Source organism: Lottia gigantea, assembly GCF_000327385.1.
Source record: "Lottia gigantea unplaced genomic scaffold LOTGIsca_80, whole genome shotgun sequence".
NCBI lineage: Eukaryota > Metazoa > Mollusca > Gastropoda > Lottiidae > Lottia > Lottia gigantea.
Window position 1 is genome coordinate 559,065 of NW_008710663.1, and position 22,145 is coordinate 581,209.

At 31.1% G+C, this 22,145-nt stretch overlaps 2 protein-coding genes across 2 annotated transcripts; both read left to right on the plus strand.

The window, feature by feature from the left end:
• Window positions 1–5,917: 5,917 nt before the first annotated feature.
• Window positions 5,918–6,103, plus strand: LOTGIDRAFT_132678 (hypothetical protein; the record flags this gene model as incomplete). Its single annotated transcript, XM_009067203.1, has 1 exon — window positions 5,918–6,103. One exon carries the CDS (start codon window positions 5,918–5,920, stop codon window positions 6,101–6,103), a length of 186 nt encoding a protein of 61 aa, XP_009065451.1.
• A 2,576-nt stretch (window positions 6,104–8,679) lies between these two features.
• LOTGIDRAFT_72805 (hypothetical protein) lies at window positions 8,680–13,544 on the plus strand (the record flags this gene model as incomplete). The annotated part of the gene is made up of 7 exons (XM_009067155.1): window positions 8,680–8,893; window positions 9,177–9,360; window positions 9,562–9,688; window positions 10,701–10,854; window positions 11,821–11,934; window positions 12,213–12,356; window positions 13,417–13,544. Coding segments are annotated over 7 exons (1,065 nt in total), but the record flags the coding sequence as incomplete, so codon positions are not given.
• Window positions 13,545–22,145: the final 8,601 nt, after the last annotated feature.

Below are 22,145 nucleotides of genomic sequence, written 5' to 3' on the forward strand. Positions count from 1 at the left end.
ATCAGGACAGAAGGCTGAAGGCTTTACATAAGATTATTATTTATTACCTCTGTAGTCACAGTGGATTGAGGTGGATTAACAATAGCCTGATTATCCGAATTGTTATGTCATTAAGGTAGAAGGAGATCAGATGTAGTTTGTGTAGGGTCAAGCTATGTGATAAGGTGTGTTAAAGTGTTTCAAACATTAGTCATTTATACAACATTGGTGTGAAGAGGAAAGTAAAATATCAACCATTCAATATTTCCAAACTAGCTATAACATATTCTTTGTTATTCATAGTGTGTATAGAAAAGCTCTATAGTGAATGAGATATAGAAGGAAGCATTCTTAATCCATTTCTAATTTTTTCGTTGTTATTTTGAATAATCCTGTTTGTTCAATAGTCACTTCAGGTAGTGATTTGTGTTAGTTGTTGAAACTATCTGAAACAATATGGTCCTGTAATGTGAAATGGGATGTTTTAGTGTAAAGAAAGTATTAGCAGTATTTGGATTAGTAAATTATTTAGGATTATTGTCTATAGTTGAAAACAAGAAAGTTTTGTGATAAAGAATGAAGTATATACAATTACTCTACATCTCCAGTTTTCTTTCCCTCCAATTTCTGGCTGTACAAACAGCAGACGGTAAGTTTAAACACTCCATTATCTCACTTCCTGTCTCTTGGTATTTTGTTTTGGTTGTCATCAAAGACATATCCTACCTTCCACGGCTTTATTAAACAATGTAGAGTCTATTGTAAAGACATACTAATATTATTTGTACATCCAGGAAATGTTTACTAGCAAAAATATTCTTACTCCATATTTTATAATGGGTTTCCAGCTTTGAAATCTGTTTACAATTTGTAACACATTGTAAGATAAAATATTCATAAGGAAATGTAGTTGTCAGAAATTCTTATATTTATATGTTACAAAATGTCAGTGATATTCAACATATTTTATTAAAACAGATTTATTAACGACAGTGCAATTCTCTCAACCTTTTTGATCCTGGATACTGCCGAAAACAGTAATGTAGTTAGAATGCCAGGTATACCTGTAGTTTAGCCTTTTCACACTTTCAAGGATATAGCATTTGGTTCTATATCAGGTGGCTATAAAATTTGCTTACATTTAAGTTCAACCAAGTTGTCTGGTTAAGGTTGCTTTTAAGGCATGCACAGTACACTGTTGCCAGAATAATTACCATTTACATTGTAATGAATGGAGTTTTACGTCCTACTTTTCTGCACCGTGTGGGCTAATGAAGATTCAGGCCATTTACATGTTGCCAGTTTTTCCAGTCTGTTCTGAATAATTTAGAGAAGGGTTACAGTCAATTTGGCACAAAACTTAAATGGCCCCAAATTTGGTCAAAATGGCACCTCAAAACAGGTCAATATGGCCCCTGGAAAAAGTGAAGATAGTCCTTCAGAGAGCACCTTTTTGAGGACAGTTGCCAATTTACATTGCACAAAATTCATCTGAGAACTTTTGTTATTGTTAAAGGGGTTTTTGTTTAAAAACTATATATTGTAAAATGAAGGGTAATTTTAAATGATTTATTGTGGTGTAAATCTGATAATTACAATTATTTAGTCTGATAATTAATTAGTAAGATAATGACAAGGTCAGGTCAAATATCTCAAGTTTCAGCACCAGGGTCGGTGTCTTCTCATTACAAATAATGAAAGGTTATCAGTGTCAGTTGGTTTTTAAAGCCCCATGATCTAGAAATTTCCACCATTGTCAAAGCAACATGAATTCTTTGTATATGAGAGTATCCATGACAATATTATTTAAATATCTTTGGCTGTAAATTTGTAAAGATTTTTTCAGAAAAGCAGTGGTTTATGTATTCTGACGCAAAACAATGACATAATATCTGTTTTCATTTCTGCATTTATAATTCATGATCTGTATACTTATTATCATGGGAGATATGAAATTCTGAGGCTTTCAGAATGTGACTTGATCATTAGGAATGCTGGAGTGGCTAAACACAAAGTTGTGCAATGCTAAATCTCCATCATTTGCCCAATAAAATGTTTATTTCATAGGACCTATTATACTTTATTCATTTAAATATCTATAAATTTAGAATGCATTATTTGGTCTATATGTCAACTTGTGTTAACTGATTTGAAAAAAATGTTGAACAGTTTGTACACAATTAGATGAGTCATAACATAGCCAAAGAATACATAAATAGGTGTTTCTATAATGTCAAATACACCTTTACTTTATATCCTAGACTGTGCAACACCTCTATGAAAGAAATTACGTTTGAATTTGGGAGTAGTTTACCAGAAATAAGATTGCAAAAGACTTGTTTATTCGTACAAGTAAAATGGATTGTAAAGAGGTCTTCTAAAAACAATTATGCGTATCAGGAACACTGATAGCATCACCATTAATTTTCAGATGTCTTTGGTTTTTGCAATTCCACTAAAATTCCACTTTTGCAAAGGTCCTTATATATCAATATGAACTTTTGTGATAGTGATGTCATAAAACCCTTAGTTTTAGTGGAATTTTAAGAACCACAGACACTGACTGAAAATTGGAATGGTTACAATCGATACTATCAGTGTTCTTGATACACCTTAAACTTAGAAAACTTCCTCACAATCCCTTTAAGATTTTGTTTGTCAGATATAGCAACCTTCGAAATTGTCAAAATCTCCCTTAAAAATGTCCTTGAATGAAAACCAAATAAATGTAAAAATTTAGAATTTTTGAGTATGTTTTAAGAATATTATTTGTATTGTGCTCTATTTTCAATATTGTCATTCTCTACTCTATATTTGATTACCGCAAAAAAACAGTTGTCTCCGAAACCTTTTCTTCAAAAATAAACACAAAAGAAATTGTTTTTTTAATGGTTGTTTGTCGCATGTATCTATTTTTCTTGTAAAATCTGGCTATTTATAAACATTTCTTCAAGTGATGATGAAATTCTGACTTTTGAAATAGTTGACACTGGATTTACGTCATTTATGTTATTGAAAGTTTTTGTTCCAAATGAGGTAAACTATTCTTCTGCACCAGATTTGTTCATTATATTAGTAAGAAGAGTTTTTCAAGATTTTCTGCTTGCTATGCTGTAGGTCTGAAAATAATCATCAATCATGTCATAAATTAAGTTCCTTGATATTTGGACTGATATATATGAGAATTGATTGATTAATGTTGTCATGATGAAATATCCCTTAATGCATGGTATGACATTTCTCATTCTCTTCTCATTATTCAGATCAGATACAAAACATAGAAGAACTTCACGCTTTATTTCTTGACACTGTTTAGGATAAAACTGATAAATCTCACGAGGAAGAATTGTTATTTTATAAACTTATAGTTAGTTGGTCCTGTTTTATATTGAATATTATAAGAATATATATGAAAACTAACAGCTGAATAAAATGTGTTTTTTATTATTATTTGTATAAGTATTGAATAAATAGAATCAATCAATATTAAATTTATCTTGGATACAGATTAACATAGATCAATAACATTATATTATTGAAAGAACACAATTTCCTGTTCATATTGAGAAAGGTGTATTCATTCTACCAGCTATCTTAATATTACAATACTTTTAATGATACCAAATCAGGCTGGCATGTTGCTAGGGACAGTGTGACTAAATGTAATTTAACTAAATAAGGTGGTGAAAAGGTTAAAACTTCCAGTAAAAACTTCAAGCTCTTGTGTTCAAAGACTAAATTTGAATTTGAGCACCATTAAAAAAAGTACAATGACAAAGCTTCTCAGAGCGACAGGACTTCCAGGATACTTGAGAGAACTTGGCAACTGGGTTTTTCATCTCTTTCAAATAGTCCACATTACAGCTAAGGTCTAGCAAAGCTATTTATGTTCACATCAAAGGGCCAATTCAAAACATAACACATGAGCTGTCTAAGTTGGTACTGTAATAGACAGAATAACCACAGCTTATTTACTTTCAAATTCTTTTAACAAAAAATAATACGGCCTGCTCATATTTATGTTTTTATTTGGACCTGGATGTGAAAAATTATCCATCAAACAGTTCTGTTGAATAAATTCAATGAAACTTTGATAAATAATGATGAGATAATTATAGTTGGACATGATACTGATCAAAGATTTAAATACTTTCACCTTAATCTTACTTTACTTTACTTCCTAGTTTTAATCAAACAACCTTAAACCACATGTCATTAACAAATCTAAATATTCACCCCAACTACAGACAAAAACTTTGGCAAGAGAATTGACATAGTAGAAAGAGAATTATTGACTTTGGTTGTTTTTGTTGAATCGGTACTTTGACACTCGTATTAAAATACACAATTGAAACTTGTAGTAAAGAGTAAAGAACACTTCAAAACGGCTTGATGATGTAGACTAAAGTGGCATTATGATAATACTTATCTTTTTGTATGTTAACAAACCATTGTGAAACACTCTATACCACCCTTGTCAATGCACCAAGATTTGTCTTTTTATGGAAAATATAAACAGGAAAGTGTATTGTTTTTGATCTTCTGAAGCAAACTATTTGATTGAAGACCAAAATAATGTCCATTGATATCAAGAGATCAAGCTTGAAATCGTGATTAGGGTTAGGGTATTTAGACACTTTCTTGCTCATTTAGGGGTATGTATTTTGATCCCACTGTAGGTCAAACCCTTTTATGAATTGATGTTTCGATCGGCTCATCCTGTCAGTGACACAGGAGAGAGATGCTAGCATCATGCAGTGTTATAATTGGAACAATAAACAGAGTTTAAAAAGAGTACCCACTGTCTTTCCAAACTTTCTTCACAAACAATCTATAGTGTTGCCCATCTTTAGTACCCCAAATTAGAGGCAGGGAAAATGGGATATAACTTGCCTTAGATAAGCCGTTTTTTACATGTACCAATTTAAGAGTAAAATGTCAAGTATTTGAATTATTTGCAGTTCATTATATTCTGGCTTGAAAGTTAACTGATATATAGATATTTTAACAAGGTACTGGTAAAATAAACATTCACATCATTTCAATGTTTTTTTCAAATTTTTAAGTGATATGTACCTGAAATTGTTAACTGTATATCATTTTAAATAACAGATCAGATAACATCTGAATGGTTTTAAAAAGTCTAATATTCTGTTATTACAACTCATAAGATTATGTGGTAATTTTAGCTCATAGCCTCTTTGGCTCAGGTTGTAGACCTTATTTGACATGTTATACTGTTAATAATCTTCTGAGTTTTGATGTCTTTGTTACCCTCATGCCCATCATAATCAATTTATTCTCGATTTGATCTTAGCACTAGGATATCCTAAAAACCGTGTTAGAAGTTAAGACCCTTTGGAGAATACACGGCCAGGGCTCTATGGAAATAGATTGTTAATTATTCATAAAAACTGAAAACTGAATCAAGTCCACCAGATGTAACAATTAAAGTATTTTTTGATATGAGAAGAAAAACAATTGATTTTTTGGTGCCAAAAATCTGATGTTTGCCTGAACTTTAAAATTTTTGAATTAAATGATGTAAATGTCATAAATGAATTGTTTACATAACTATTGTGTCAAAATATAAATTGAGTTATTTTGCTTTAAATTGTGACTTTTCATTTGAAGAGATAATTAAATTTCTCTGTCTTTCTGTTCTCAAGCTATTAAAGGATTACTTGAATAAAAATAAAAATTTGACAGCTTCATTATAGTATTTGACAGTTTGTTGTCAAATCGTCAATTTATATATTTGATAAAACATTACACCTACATCCAAGGTTACTGAGTGAACTATTAACACCCATATTTAACTGATATATTTACCATGCTCTGACTGAATCGAGGGGTTTCAGAGGGGCATCTTAGAATCTGTGACCACATAGTTTCTGATAGTTGGTCATACATTTTTCACTTCTGAAGATTCAATGAAATGACCATTGGTTTTTGTCTATTTTCAGCTGATTTAGATGGTAATGATTGTATAAGTTTACCATGTCAAAATGGTGGTACATGTCAAGATGGTATCAATACATATACATGTCTTTGTCCTCATAATTTTAATGGAACCAACTGCCAAACAGATCTCAGTAAGTTATACATTTTCTCATATAATTAACTTTCCCTGAAAAACTGAATTCAGTTATAATTAATCTGGTGCCATTGAGATGTATTCCTGGCCTAAAATTTTGGTGTACTGATACTTTAGTTCTCAACTAAGATATTACCCAAAACAAAAAATTCTACCAATGTCTGAATCTGTGTAACATGATCAGTTTAAATTAACTGAAGATTAAGGTAGCCAAAGACAAGGGGGACGTAGAAGGTTGTTGATAAGACCTGAATGGCAACCCTTATTTTCCAATTTGTTTGTTATCATGCTTCAATATCAGATCATCATGATTATTGTGAATACACAATTCATAAGTTTGTGATGTAAGTGTCTATCCAGGACAAATATCTTTCATATGTATGATTGTATATATAGGCTTGATTATTATTATATATGTATAATTTACAGGACAATATGGATGTTCTATATCACCATGTTTAAACTCTGGGACATGTGTACCTGTCGATGGTAATCCTGCTAGACCATATAGATGTACTTGTGCTAATGGTGAGTGTTTAACTATTGTACAACGATTTCTTCAAGTCCTCATTCTTCAATAAATCTTAGGATCAAAATTGATCCCGAGTGTATAAATTCACTTCTGACTTCTATTTTCCCTATGTTTCTATTTGTAATTGGTTCTTGTGATAATGGATATACTTTATTGTATTATGTTGTCACTAACAAAAGAGGTGCAAATAATATCAGCTTCTTGCAATAGCTGCATTTAAATAGAATTGCAAGACCCACTGACTGAAAATTTGAATGGTGAAAATCAATGATTTCAGTGTTACCAATACACACAAAAAGTTTAGAAATCTCTTTACAATCACTTTTAGACAAATATTTAAAACTGGATGATTTTTTGGGGAAATGAAGGCCAGATATTAAAATAGTATTTAAAACACACTTGTCTACCATAAGTTGTCACTATGTAGTTTTACACATGACTAATTCTTTTTACATGATCAAGTTGACACAAAACATGCCCATTTTATATGATTCAACATAATAAACAATAGGCCTCTTGTTTTTGGAATCAAATCAGATTAACTACATCATTAATGTATATTGAAAACCTTTGTTAAAATGATTACGTATTTTACAATGATTTTTTTTTAGCCTCAATATGTTATACATAGTATATAGTGATATGGTTATTATTGATCTCTTGAGCTTTATCAACATGTCTTTTCTTTAATGTCATTATCTTGATTCTTTCTACAAATTGAGGTAGAATGAGTGTCAATATGAAAGACAAGAATCTAGTGCCATGAAAAGTGGTATGATTGTATCTTATGCCCTTTGTGTTATTTGGAATTGATTAATCATGTCCAATTTATGCCAAATTGTCCAGAGCTAGATGCTGTGTTTAAAAGAGATTTATATGCTACTAGATAATTCAATTCCAGCTATTTTTTTTCAAACAGAAAGTTGCTATTTGCATTCTGAAAATTACTGTGGGTAGTCAAAATTAATGTCCACTGGTAAAGCAATAATTTGATATAGACTAGATATATCTAGATAAATATAAGTCACTAACTAAGTTCATGTCAACTATATATTATTACAGGGTATACTGGTAGTGATTGTGAACTAGTTATAGATCATTGTCAATCTGTACCATGTTTACATTCTGGTATCTGTAGTAATAATGTTGGTGATGGATATCAATGTAACTGTACTGGCACGGGTATGTAACATTTCACTATAACTTTAATTATTATACCTATATAATATCAATGAATATGATAATCTAAATTATTGGATATGAAGGTGAAAATTGTCAAACTGATATCAATGAATATGATAATCTATATTATTGGATGTGAAGGTGAAAATTGTCAAACTGATATCAATGAATATGATAATGTATGTTGTAGGATATGAATGTAATTGTCAAACTGATATCAATGAATATGATAATGTATGTTGTAGGATATGAATGTAATTGTCAAACTGATATCAATGAATATGATAAGGTGTATTTTAGGATATGAAGGTGAAAATTGTCAAACTGATATCAATGAATATGATAATGTATATTTTAGGATATGAAGGTGAAAATTGTCAAACTGATATCAATGAATATGATAATGTATATTTTAGGATATGAAGGTGAAAATTGTCAAACTGATATCAATGAATGTGACACTGTAAGTTGTGGAGCTGGAACGTGTTATGATTCACCAGGAGGTTTTGCATGTCAATGTCCTGTAGGTTATAATGGTGATCGATGTGAAGATGTAAGTTTTTCATATTTTTTACTGAAAAAGAACTCAAAATTTATTGACATATAATTAAGACAAGATGATGTATCAAAGATTTCCACAAAAATTATTTTATCATTATCAGATTGTAGCATGATAACTAGTATTGTCCTCAAATTTCACAATATTTATTTTGTGATTTTGGTTTAAAGTATTTTTGGATAAAGTAAAATGTTTTAGTTTAACATGGTTTATTTTTCTGTAGTTAGATTGATTTCAAAGAGTACTTGTCACTTGTTAATATGGGCAATAATAGCAGGATATTATATCTCTATCATGAAGAGTGTCTAATGTAAAGTTTAAATATTTCAGGATATTGATGAATGTGTGTCATCACCATGTAAAAATGATGGCCAATGTAATAATGAACTAGATCGGTTCTCGTGTTCCTGTCAATCAGGGTTTACTGGTATATTCTGTGAAGTTAATATAGATGACTGTGATGGAGTGCTCTGTCAGAGTCGTAATGCTACCTGTAAAGATCTGGTCAACAACCATCAATGCGTGTGTAAAGATGGTTTCACAGGTAAGTCAAATTTGTGCTTGTAATACCTCTTAGAGTGAAAAAATGGTGTCATGTTTGTGTTCAATCAAAACTAATTGATGTTACCTATGAGAGTGGTGACATATAAAGTATGTAGTAAAGTATAGACATAGTATAGTTTCAAATGAAAAAACTGAGATTGGTAGGAAGAATTAATGCAACTAGCTAAGCAGAGGCCTCTATTCCTTATGATGATCATGATATTATCATGATATTATTTGTTGTATGACCTTCACAGACCTGTATTATTTATGATATTTTTTAGGTACTGATCCCAATTGTATAGATATAAATGAATGTGCTTCAAATCCATGTGTTCAGAGTCAAACTATACGCTGTGATAATCTGATTAATAAATACCACTGTCAATGTGTACCAGGTTATACTGGTGAAAGATGTGAAATAGATATTGATGAATGTCAAATTGATCCATGCCAAAATAATGCCACGTAAGTTGATTTGATATGTCAATATGCAATGTGTCAGTTTTCAGAAAATTGATGCTTATATGAGTGTTAGCCTTTCACAGTGTGAAATGTATTGCATACTCTAGAAAAATCTATCCATATTATATTTGTTTTATTTATTTTTAAGTTCAGTTTCTTATATGCCATTGAAAGATTATTACATGTATGTTGTTTATATTTTAGTTGTGTTCAAGATATAAATTCCTATAGATGTATATGTTTACCTGGTTATAATGATAAAAACTGTAGTAATAATATCAATGAGTGTTTAACTGATATATGTCGAAATGGTGGAACTTGTACTGATCTGGTTAGTATACTTAGTAGCTAGTGACTTAGTCAGGATTTCATTGATTGGGGGGCCATCCGAGCACCTCAACTGACCTATTGGATTTTTTAAGGTAGTAGTCGCGTTGAGGGGTCAGAGAGACCTTGCCCAAGAGGCTTTTGGCAGTAGAATCAATTTATCTTTTTTTCTATATTGTTTATGTTATTATTATTATATATTCTAGGTAAATGATTATAAATGTGATTGTATAACAGGATTAATGTCAGTTCTATATTGTTTATGTTATTATTATTATATATTCTAGGTAAATGATTATAAATGTGATTGTATAACAGGATTAATGTCTGTTCTATATTGTTTATGTTATTATTATTATATATTCTAGGTAAATGATTATAAATGTGATTGTATAACAGGATTAATGTCTGTTCTATATTGTTTATGTTATTATTATTATATATTCTAGGTAAATGATTATAAATGTGATTGTATAACAGGATTGATGTTTGTTCTATATTGTTTATGTTATTATTATTATATATTCTAGGTAAATGATTATAAATGTGATTGTATAACAGGATTAATGTTTGTTCTATATTGTTTATGTTATTATTATTATATATTCTAGGTAAATGATTATAAATGTGATTGTATAACAGGATTAATGTCTGTTCTATATTGTTTATGTTATTATTATTATATATTCTAGGTAAATGATTATAAATGTGATTGTATAACAGGATTAATGTTTGTTCTATATTGTTTATGTTATTATTATTATATATTCTAGGTAAATGATTATAAATGTGATTGTATAACAGGATTAATGTCTGTTCTATATTGTTTATGTTATTATTATTATATATTCTAGGTAAATGATTATAAATGTGATTGTATAACAGGATTAATGTCTGTTCTATATTGTTTATGTTATTATTATTATATATTCTAGGTAAATGATTATAAATGTGATTGTATAACAGGATTAATGTCTGTTCTATATTGTTTATGTTATTATTATTATATATTCTAGGTAAATGATTATAAATGTGATTGTATAACAGGATGGACTAGTAAAGATTGTTCTGTTAATTATGATGATTGTTCTAGTAATCCCTGTTTAAATAATGCTACATGTCATGATTATCTTAATTATTATAACTGCTCCTGTCTCACTGGATTTAGAGGTATGTATAAGCTATGTAAACTCTCCCAATGGCCAAAGTATGCTGAGTTGACAAACCAATTTGCAGAGTGGTATTAAGTGTTGCCAGTGCTTATAACAATTGGCTAAATATATGATCGTGTGGATGTCACATGAAAAATTATTTCAGCTCAGAACTGTTCTTCTTATATTTTCAGAAATATTGCAAACATAGACTCTCATACTAATATTTATTGTGAACATGTTAACAATCTGCAAAAGTTGATGTAAAATGCAAAATAAATAGTTTGGTATTTCAGAGCAACACTGCTTGTTTATTTCACTTAAATTTGTATGTAAATATTGAAAGTGAGTTTTGTCATCTATAGGTGATAGATGTGAAGAGAATATTGATGACTGTATTAATAATCCCTGTAATAATAATGGACAATGTCAGGATCTAACTAATGATTATCGCTGTGTTTGTACCAGTGAGTGGATGGGTAAGATCATTCTCTATATAATTATGGTTAAGTGGTCATGGACAAAAAATTTGCAATGGAATACAAAGACTACAACATACCTTTCAACACGAATGATGAAAACAAATTTTCAGTGATCAATATATAAGGGCATTAACCATTTGAACATTAAGTTAAAATCGAATTAAACCTCATAAACACTGAAATCTATGTAATGTTACATTTTGTATTGTCAGCTTGCTTCAGTAATTGCCCATTTTTACTCATTTTGACTTGGGCAATCTTGCAGCATATACATTGGGCTATGGGTAATGACTTGGGCAAAAAATTAAATTTTTCAAAATAATACAAATATCATAGCAGGCTGAATTTCTTGATTGTTTCTTAATTGCTCTTGATTTGAATTTTTTTAGGTAAGAACTGTAGTGAGACCTATGATGCTTGTATAGATTTAAATCCCTGTCAGAATGGTGCTACATGTAATACCACACCACCTAGTAGATCTTACCAATGTAATTGTGTAACAGGATTTACTAATACAAACTGTAGTCTAAATATTGATGACTGTGCCTTCCATAATTGTTCATCTTTTCAACAATGTTATGATGGTGTTAATAGTTTTACTTGTGGCTGTCCTCCTGGTAAGTAATTTGCCCTTCATTCAGGAAAAAAAGGTTTCGAAAATGTTTTGTTGTTTTTGTGTAATGAACAAGTTTTGTCTTGTCAATACAGTGTATTCAGTGATATCATAGTACTCAGACATTCTGTGTAATCCGACATCTTAGCTTTCTTTAGGAAGGACAAAACATTTTGTGAGTCAGTTATATTCAAATGGATTACTGAAAAGGAATGTATTCCAGTGCATTCATTTCATTCATTTATTCTTTTATTCGTTTATATATATATTCATTTATTATAGGCTATGAAGGATCACTTTGCGATATTGATATAGATGAATGTGCTGGGAATAGATGTCAGAATAATGCCAAGTGTATTAATGGTACTGGAGACTATACATGTGAATGTCAATTGACATTATATAATTTAACTCAATATGTACCTGGTAAACTAGAGTTTTATTCAGGATATAAAGGGCAATATTGTACTGAAGATATAGATGAATGTCAATATAGCCCCTGTTTAAACGGTGGAAATTGTAATAATAATAATGGTAGTTTTAGTTGTTTTTGTCCTGGAGATAAATTAACGACAGGTAAGTCAACAGTTTATCCTTAAGGAAGAGAAAAACCATATAATACAAGGATAACAACTTTCAGGATTAAGTAAGCAGCTGGTACTTGGCCAAATCCCTGGCATTGATCTTGTCAACTTATCTATGTCCAGGTTCTGTGGTTTGACTGGAATTACAAGGAAAGAGAAAATAAACTAAAGTCTGCAAAAAATCATGCATATTAAGAAGCTTTACAATTGATAAATATTATGTACTATGGTTAAATCTTCTTGCCAATCGACCTTTTCAGTTCATAAGTGCATTTCTGATCTTTTCAGATTTATATTAATATTTTTGATATTTTTAGGATATAATTGTGAATTGTTAACAACATATTGTGATATTGAAGCTGGGAAGTTAGGTCGACCACCGTGTAAAAATGGTGGTACATGTCTGAGTAGTTCACGAGGATTTGATTGTGAATGTGCTCCTGGCTGGCATGGTAAGCTTTTTTCAAATCTTGTTTATCAAAATGCTATACAAAAATTTTTGAAATTTTATTAAGATTTGCAACAGTGTTCTGAAATGATATTTTATAATGCATATAATCATGTAGGTTTTGTGTTTTTGAGTCCTTTTCAACATAAGGATCAGACATAAAACTAATCTATTTTTCCATATTACCATAACAATTATTTCAAAGCATTTGGAAAAGCTTTCAATGAATATGTTTGTTTATCAGGGACTTATAGATTCTATTTGCACCATTCTGATATCCACTTTAAATTCAGTAGTTATATTGTAATTCTTGATCAGATCTTGACATATTCAAACATACCTTTTGGTTTGAATGACACAAACATCAGACAATAGATTAAAATTTTACAAATACAATTAAAAGTCTAGATAACCTCTGACAATGTATAATGTACATGTATATTGAAACTTATAGGTAGTGATTGTGGTCTGAATATAAATGAATGTGAATCTGACCCATGTCAGAATATGGGAACATGTTTAGATGGAATTAATGGTTATAATTGTTCCTGTATTCCTGGTATTACTGGCGCCAACTGTGAAATTAATATTGATGAATGTAATTCTGATCCTTGTTTAAATGGTGGACGTTGTTTGGATCAGATCAATCAGTGAGTACATTTAATTCAAAATTTATCAGTTTTCTTGGCTTTTTTCCCTTATTTTGCTGAAGTTTATTTAAAGTAGGCTTTTATTTATAACATCTTATATGTAAGAATCTTGTTCATTTGACAAGTTTAGTTTGCATTTTTTAATAACAGTCCCAGACTGAGTATGTCTGCTATTTTAGTCTTATTTATAAAAAATTTTTTTTGTAAATTTGATTTGAGAGTTCTGAACAGGTTCTGTCTGTTCTACTTCTGCCCCCAATCTCAAGGTATGAAAGCGGATTATGTCACATTCAAAATTTCCCATCTATTTCCTTCTCTGCTATTTTGAATTCTGTCTTCACCTACTATTTTTGGGGCAGACGTGGAACTCGTTCTGAACTCTGTTCAACTTGTTTGATTGAACGATCTGTTGATTCCATAAGTCCCAAACTTGCAAAAGTCACCAATTGAGCGGCCCCTTGGTGATGTATAAAGGAAAATAATTTGACAGTTTTTAATATTCATTTGCATAAGCAGAAACTATCAAAATTTATGATTTCTAGTTCTTATTTAGTAGTTTGCTTTCAAACACACTGCTTTTTATCATCTGCTTATTCTTTATGCTTATTCTCTATACAGTTCTGAAGAATATTTCTCTGTCTGTTTGGACCATGACTGCCTTAAAATTGGGTATAGTGGTATCTTTATAGCATGAATTCTGTTTTGTTCATACACAGTTCTGATTGAGCACATTCCGTATCAGTATAGTTACAATTCCTGTTTTAATTAACTGTTTTTAGTCAACATTTACCCTGTCCTATTCACTCAATTCTGTGCCATGCATGTTTGTTCAGAACGTAAACTCCATGCTGAGTTAGTAGTTGACAATTTTACTTGTTATGTTTATGATGTTATCCACTGTTGTGAAAATCAGATAGAATTGATTCAGCCTGCATTGTTTGTTTAAAAATATTTGCTTTCTGAGGTGATTATCACCATTTTAATCATCAGTATTCCTTTTTAGAATTAAGTTCCCCTACATTGAAATAAAATGTACTTTATACTGTAATCACTTCCGAGCCATTATTTACTTCTCATGTACAGTTACATAATAAAAAAATAAGAAAAATAAGTGTGTCTTGGATGTTATGTTTTTGTTGAATTATATGGAAACCAGATGTCAATTTTGAAAGTGTTACAGATGGCTAATGGAACTTTTTGGCTTTTAAAGCATGTATTAAGACAACTATATCCCTGTATTCAAATCTCTGACAGGTTTGAACTTGAACTGGTGCTTTATTCTCAAAAACTTCACTTCAGATGATTTTGTTCTGGAGAATAAGGTGCTAGTCAAATAATTTGAGGAAAGGTTTGCAGTAATAGTTCTGACATAAGATTTCAACTTGGCTATTTGTGGATTGATAATTATCTCCTTTTTTTTCCAGGTATATTTGTAACTGTTCAGATACAGGATTTAAAGGAGATAATTGTGAAACTAATATAGATGATTGTATAGGTGATCCATGTCTACATGGTGGTACTTGTTTAGATGGTATCAAGGTATGTATTGGTGTTTATTAAGAAGCAATCTAATTGAGAAATAAGTGTACTCTGTACTCAAATTTTTCAGATTGGATTAGAAACTAATGCCTTCAACAGTTGGAAAGCAAATAAGTGTAGGCTAATGCTGCTGTCATGGCAAACTTTCCATCATTGCACACTTTCTTAGCCCAATCAGGGAGATGTACAGGAATGGCTGATATGTTTCAGATGGGACTAAGTAAGAGTAAGGCCACAAATGCATGTTCCAAGAGTTGCAAAACTTCCCCCATTGAAAACTGCATGACGTAACCCTTCAATTTTCCTGCATTTCATTTCTTCTCCATTATAATAAACCAATGTTTGTATCTATAGGATTATACATGTAATTGTTATGGAGGTTATAGTGGTAAGAACTGTGATTATGATATTAAAGAATGTGAGGCTAAACCTTGTCAGTATGGTGGAACATGTTTAGAAAGATCCAATCAAACCCTATATGAGTTGAATATTGAAGGATTTAGTAATTTCTCCTATGCTACTGCTACTGGTTATAAATGTCTATGTATACCTGGTATTACTGGTGAGTTCTTCTTAATTATTTTTAAGGGAGCCATTGTAGCTCAGTGAGTTAGGCGATTGCTTATTAACCTGAAGATCCAGGGTTCAATGCTGTCATAGGTGAAGATGATATCTTTGGATTTTTCAACCTGGTTCCCACCCTGTCAGTGATACAGGACACGGAAAAAGCATCTAGTCATTCACATGGGACAATAAATTGAGGTCCTGTGTGCTACAGGCTGTGCATGAGATCCCTAGACAGTTGGAAATTTGAAAAAAGAGTAGGCTAGTTCCCTCATTACACACTGCATCGTGTTGAGCATCTTGATTACGCCAATCTGTTGCAGAAAAGTAGAAAGTAAAACTCAATTCATTTCATTTTATTTCATTTTTAAGTATATTCAAAAAATTTTGATTTAAATTTGTTCTCAATTGCTTAACAATGTATGGATATTGAAGACTAAAGGGAGATAATAATTATATATTTTAGGTTCTGATTGTGATGTTAATATAGATGAATGTGAATCCACACCATGTTTAAATGGTGCTACATGTGATGATGATATTAATAGCTATAGATGTGACTGTGCTCCAGGATACGAGGACTATCACTGTCAAGTAGAAATTAATGAATGTGAACGCTATAGAGCATGTCAAAATGGTGCCAAGTGTAAGGATTTGATTGCTGATTACCAATGTGACTGTCTTCCTTATACCTCATCCAGTGGTGGCTACGCTGGAAAGAATTGTAGTGTCAGACTAACAGGATGTGATGGACAAGTCCTTTGTGACAAAGGTTCATCATGTATTCCTGACTTTAATGAACTCATTGGTCGCCATGACTACACATGTGACTGTCTCAATGGTTACACTGGACGTTATTGTAATATATCTACAACATTCACTCTCCAGAAGGATGCTTTCATCAGATCTAGATCATCTCCAACTGTAGAAGAGGTATCATTCAGATTTAGAACATCTTTAGATGAAGGAATCTTAATGTCATATCAACCATTATCACAAACGGAGTATCTCATAGTTCAAATACAGGAAATGAAATTGAAAGTAGAGCTAACGAATCAGGTGTCAACGATGGTAAACTCTATAGCAGTTAATGATGGAGATTGGCATGATGTTAAGATAACATTACAAGATAATATAACAGTGTCATTAGATTCTAGTTTATGCCATCAGGTTTCTGACTGTACCATCCGGTTTCCAACCTTTCCATCAGCATCGTCTCAAGGTGATCTGTATTTTGGTTCTTCTGTACCTACTGTTTTAGCCACCAGAGCATCTTATATTGGATGTATGCAAGATGTTTTGGTAAACACTAAAGCTGTTATTGATACAGATTCTAGTTATTTCTTCAGTTCAACAATAAAAGGATGTCCAAGAAAAGAACAATGTGGTCCATATACTTGTGATCGCCATGGTGATTGTAAAGACTTGTGGTATACCTACCAATGTGATTGTTACAGACCATATCTTGGTACCAATTGTACGGAAGGTAAGAACCTTATTTACTCAGATACTTTCACCATACTATCATTATACTTTTCAACAGACAAAATCAGGAAAACAGAATAAACACTTTGGACCATTCCCAAGATCATATAAGTTGGTATACCCATGTTTTCTGAATAGACCAAGGGCCTACTCTTCCAATGCATGACACCCCCAAAGTAGATGTCAATGCCAATACATGTACATAATTTAGTACAAAAGTGACTTGTTGTTTTGTACAGTAATCAGTTGATGTTATTAACTTGGAATAAAGTCTTGATATATAATATTATTCAACTCATTTGATAAATATTTCTAATAAATACCAGCATAATTTGAACCATTTTGACTGTTATTGTTCTGGTGGCACTTTCACCATTGTTTCTATAATTTCAGAGTTTGTTCCAGCAACATTCGCTAAAAATAACACAACAAGTTTTGCCTCTTTTCAAGTCCCACAAGATTTACAAATAGTACTAGCGAATGAATTTGAATTTTCATTATTTGTTCAAACCAGACAAGAAAATAGTGTGATTATGTATATTGGTAATACAGATAGTTCCAGACTGACATTTTTAACTTTAGAAATGATTGGAGGAAAACTAGGAGGTCGTATTGCCTTCTGTAACATTCGTGATTCATTCGCTTCTAAACAACTTTATCAAGATGGCAACAAATATTTTGTCAATTTAAGTCTCAAATCTGGAATATTTTCATTTTCTGTTCAAAGTGATGTGATAAATAAAACCATCAACAGCTCAGAAAGTTGTCCTCTAAAAGCAGAGATTTTATATGTTGGTGGTAAAACTCCCAGTTTTTCTGTACCTGGTAGAAGAAAGAGAGAAGTCTTTGACGCTAACAGCATTACAGATTTCTCCTCAACCAATGAGTTTGAAGGTATTATTCAAGATATTGAAATCAACAAAAAGAAATTTGAATTTTTTCCTAAAACTAATTCTTCCCAGCCAGCTCTGACCATGTTCAACCTGACTGAAGGAGCTGTTTCAACACGTGATGTTTGTCAAGATCAACCTTGTGAAAATGGTGGAACATGCTCTGATATTGTTTTCAATGACTTTAGGTAAGAACATTTTTTAAAACGGTTGCAGTTGTCTATATATTTGATATAAAATCTGATAGAACTCAATTTCAGCTATCTAAAGCTTTCTTCAGAATCAAACCTGACGTCTGGTTCTCTAACATTTTTACAAAGAATAGCCATTTCCACTTCACTTAACAGTGTTATTTACATTACTTTTGAACTAGCGTCAAACAATTTGGGTTAAACTTATTCATCATTTTATATCTCAATAACAATGAAAGTAATTAGTATTTATGTGATTGTATGGGATTTTAATTGTAGATGTGATTGTCCCAAGGGTTATATTGGTAAAAATTGTAGTGCCCTTGATTTCTGTAAGACTAACTCTTGTCCAGTAGATGCTGTCTGTCAAAGTCGTACTGATGGTTTTGAATGTAAGTAGCTACATGATTATTTCAATCACAATTGTAGTAAAACTAAGGAATTAGGGGCCTAAATTATAAACAAGAATACACACAACACCATGTAGTGTACAATGAGGTTAATAACACTAGGCCAGTCTTCGGATGAACAGACTGTAGCACACAGGAATTTTGTTTTGTCTCTCGTTCAAACATGGAGAGTATTTTTCCATGTCAGCCCCTAAGACATGTATTAATGATTGCTATGCTTTACGAATATGAAGGTACTATCTCATCCTATACCAGAACTGAACTCAGATTCAGTTAGTAAGCAAACATTAATTATTAACAACTCTGAAGCTGTAAAACACTTAAAAACTGTTTAATTTTATTTCAGGTATTGCTGCTGCTACATTCAATGGACAAAACAGTATATTAAAATACAGACCAAATATACTAAATACTACTAAGTTAAATATATTATCATTTCATCTTAAAACACATAGTCAATATTCCACCATTTTCTATCTTCAACATGGAATCAAGTTTATTAAGATTCGTTTGGTGGATGGACATGTTCAACTAAATTATAAACTAAGCAATGAAATGTCTAAGTTTCTAGATTTAGGATCAACAGTAAATAATGGAGAGTGGTATGGAGTGGAGGTAGAATTTGATGCTAACATTGTAAAACTGCGTACCAAACAGAATGATACGATTCTAGAAGAAACTGGAACTGGTGTTAATCTAGACATAACAGAAATGATCAATAATGCAGCTGAGGTATTTCTGGGGGGAACTAGTCTATCCAGATTTATCAGTAACTGGGAACAACCATTTAAAGGATGTCTGAATGAAGTTAGATTAGGATCAGTACTGCTGCCATTCTTTAACGATAACCAATTCATTAACAATACTAGTCAAGAGAAGTTTATAGTACTAATGAAACAGTCTATTGTTATTGGTTGTGATAATGGGAACTCGTGCCAACAGGATGGTGCTATGTGTTTACATGGTTCCAACTGTCTGAATATCTGGAATGGATTCCAATGCCAATGTGTGTCAGGATTTGAAGGAGAGTATTGTCAGAGCAATAGAGATGAATGTCCAACTATAGATTGTGGTGTAGGGAGATGTCTTGATGGTATTGGTACAGCAACCTGTCAATGTCCTAAAAGATTGACTGGTAATAGGTAAGTCAAATCATGTTTATATACAGATATATATATAGACAAAATCTATCAGTCTTGCATTTCAGGCCTTTCAATATTTCGTTCATTATGAAAATTGTAGCATGATGAGATCCCAATTACTTTGAATTTGACTATATTCCAACAATTTTTCAATTATTGCCCAAAGACAGTGTCACCCATGAAAACCAGCAAGTTGGAGAAAAGGCCACAGCTTTGATTTAAACTTACTATATGTAGATTATTTTCGTTTACATTTTAACATGAAGTTTAGCTGCTCCGTACATAGTCTACACTGTAACGTTGACTAAGAGTTGAGATTTGTAACTGCCATTGTAGTCGTATTTTACCTATTTACTGAGCAAGACAGCTACCTTGATATTTCAATATATTTATCATGAATATGAAGATCATGTTTAAATATTATTGTTGGTACTTACATCTGGTAAGATTGGTAAAATGGGTGTGTGTATCCTTATATTCTTCATTCCATACTGTTTTGTGTATCTTTTAATCAGGCAACAATCAGTGGTCACTTTCAATCATTCGTTGATTATTGTGTATCCTTCAATCATTCATTGATTATTGTGTATCTTTCCTTTTGTATATTTCGGTTCATATATTACTGTGTATCTTTCCTTCAGTCAATCATTGATTACTGTGTATCCTTCTTTCATTCATTGATGGGTATGTAACTTTCAATCACTCAATGATAACAGTGAATTTTTCGATCAATTTTTTTTGGGTGTGGCTCTTTTAATTATTTAATTGTATGATAATTACATTTTAAAAGTTTTTATTGTCTGTTTACCTTTTGATATAGAGAAATATTTCTTGGATAGGAATTGAGAATACATTTTCAATACAATTCAAAATAATGAAATAAGTAGCAAGGTAAAACTCAGTTGACAAGACAGTTATAATGTCCTAGACTCAAATAACAGTTCTTTAAGATATAATGTTAACAGTTTTATCATAGACTACTTTATTCACATCACATAACACATTCATACTGATTAAAATACTCTCATTATTAAATACTATTTTAAACTGTTTAAACTTACATGTATCTTGTTTATAAAAACTCATGATAACATAATGAAATCTTTATATAGAAAGTCATTTACATTAAAAATAGAAATGATATATGTATTGTCTATTTTAAATTGACATCTTTGAATCAAAATTATGTACAAACATCCCACACAATAGATCTTAAGTTCAAATGAAAGGTGAACTCAATTTGATCTGTTGGTAAAGGTGTTAAGTCTTCAGACACAGCTTTACAGTATCTTAAAGAAGTCCAAAATTGTGAAAGCAATTCCTCATGAATCATAACAATCAACTGCCAGGTCCACTATAGATAACTCCAACCTTATCTTATATATCTGTTCATATATAGTTTATGCCAAAAAAACACTTTACATAATTTATTTAATAAAATAAATGCAGAAAAGCAAGACAAAATACCTCCTAGGACAGTTAAACCAAAACGATTTTGAAATGTGCTGCAGTTTCAAGAAATATATGAGTTAAATTTTTTTAGATTGTTGTGGTAGAAAAACTGGTCTAATTAATGTATTATTTAAAAATAAATTGTCTCTTTAACACAGAACAAATTGTAATGCAGAAAGTTAAAATGTTCATTCAATTCAATATTAACCCTGATTTAACTTGTCATATTGAAAACTACAATCTAAGATACAAATGTAACTACAGAAGGTATTTGTACTCAATGATAACATTTTGAATGATGACACATGACATTGTCGTCTCTACCTGTCCTAGATGTTTCACAAATAACTACCTTAAGATTCATTCTCATTGACCTTCTCAAGTTGACTTTACTGTATAGAACACCCCCTAATAATGACAACAATGGTACACTCCATAGATAAGAGAGTGGTTTAAGATTGGAGTCCACCCAGACATGTTAGAAAGAGTAATTTAGGAGAGTGAAGTGGCCTAGTTTACCTGTAGATTTAACTGTTAGCTACAGACAGGTAGTAGTGTCGACTGTCATTCTCAACTCTACCTAGGACATTGGCTGTACCTATTAATAGTATCAAATAACTGTAAGATTCAGTTTGTTATAGGATTAGAACTTGGTTTCTCACCCGGTTTCAACAGTTTGTGATTATTTAGATTTCCGTCTGCTTATGTTTGTTATGGTAATTGGTTAATATGTTTTAATTCTGTGATTTCAAACAACGTCAAGAAGTTAATGGAAGTAACAAAGTTGTGTTGATTTTCATTTGAAATAGTTGTGATCATGTGTTAATCCAATATAATGGTGATAGTGAAAAAAAATGATG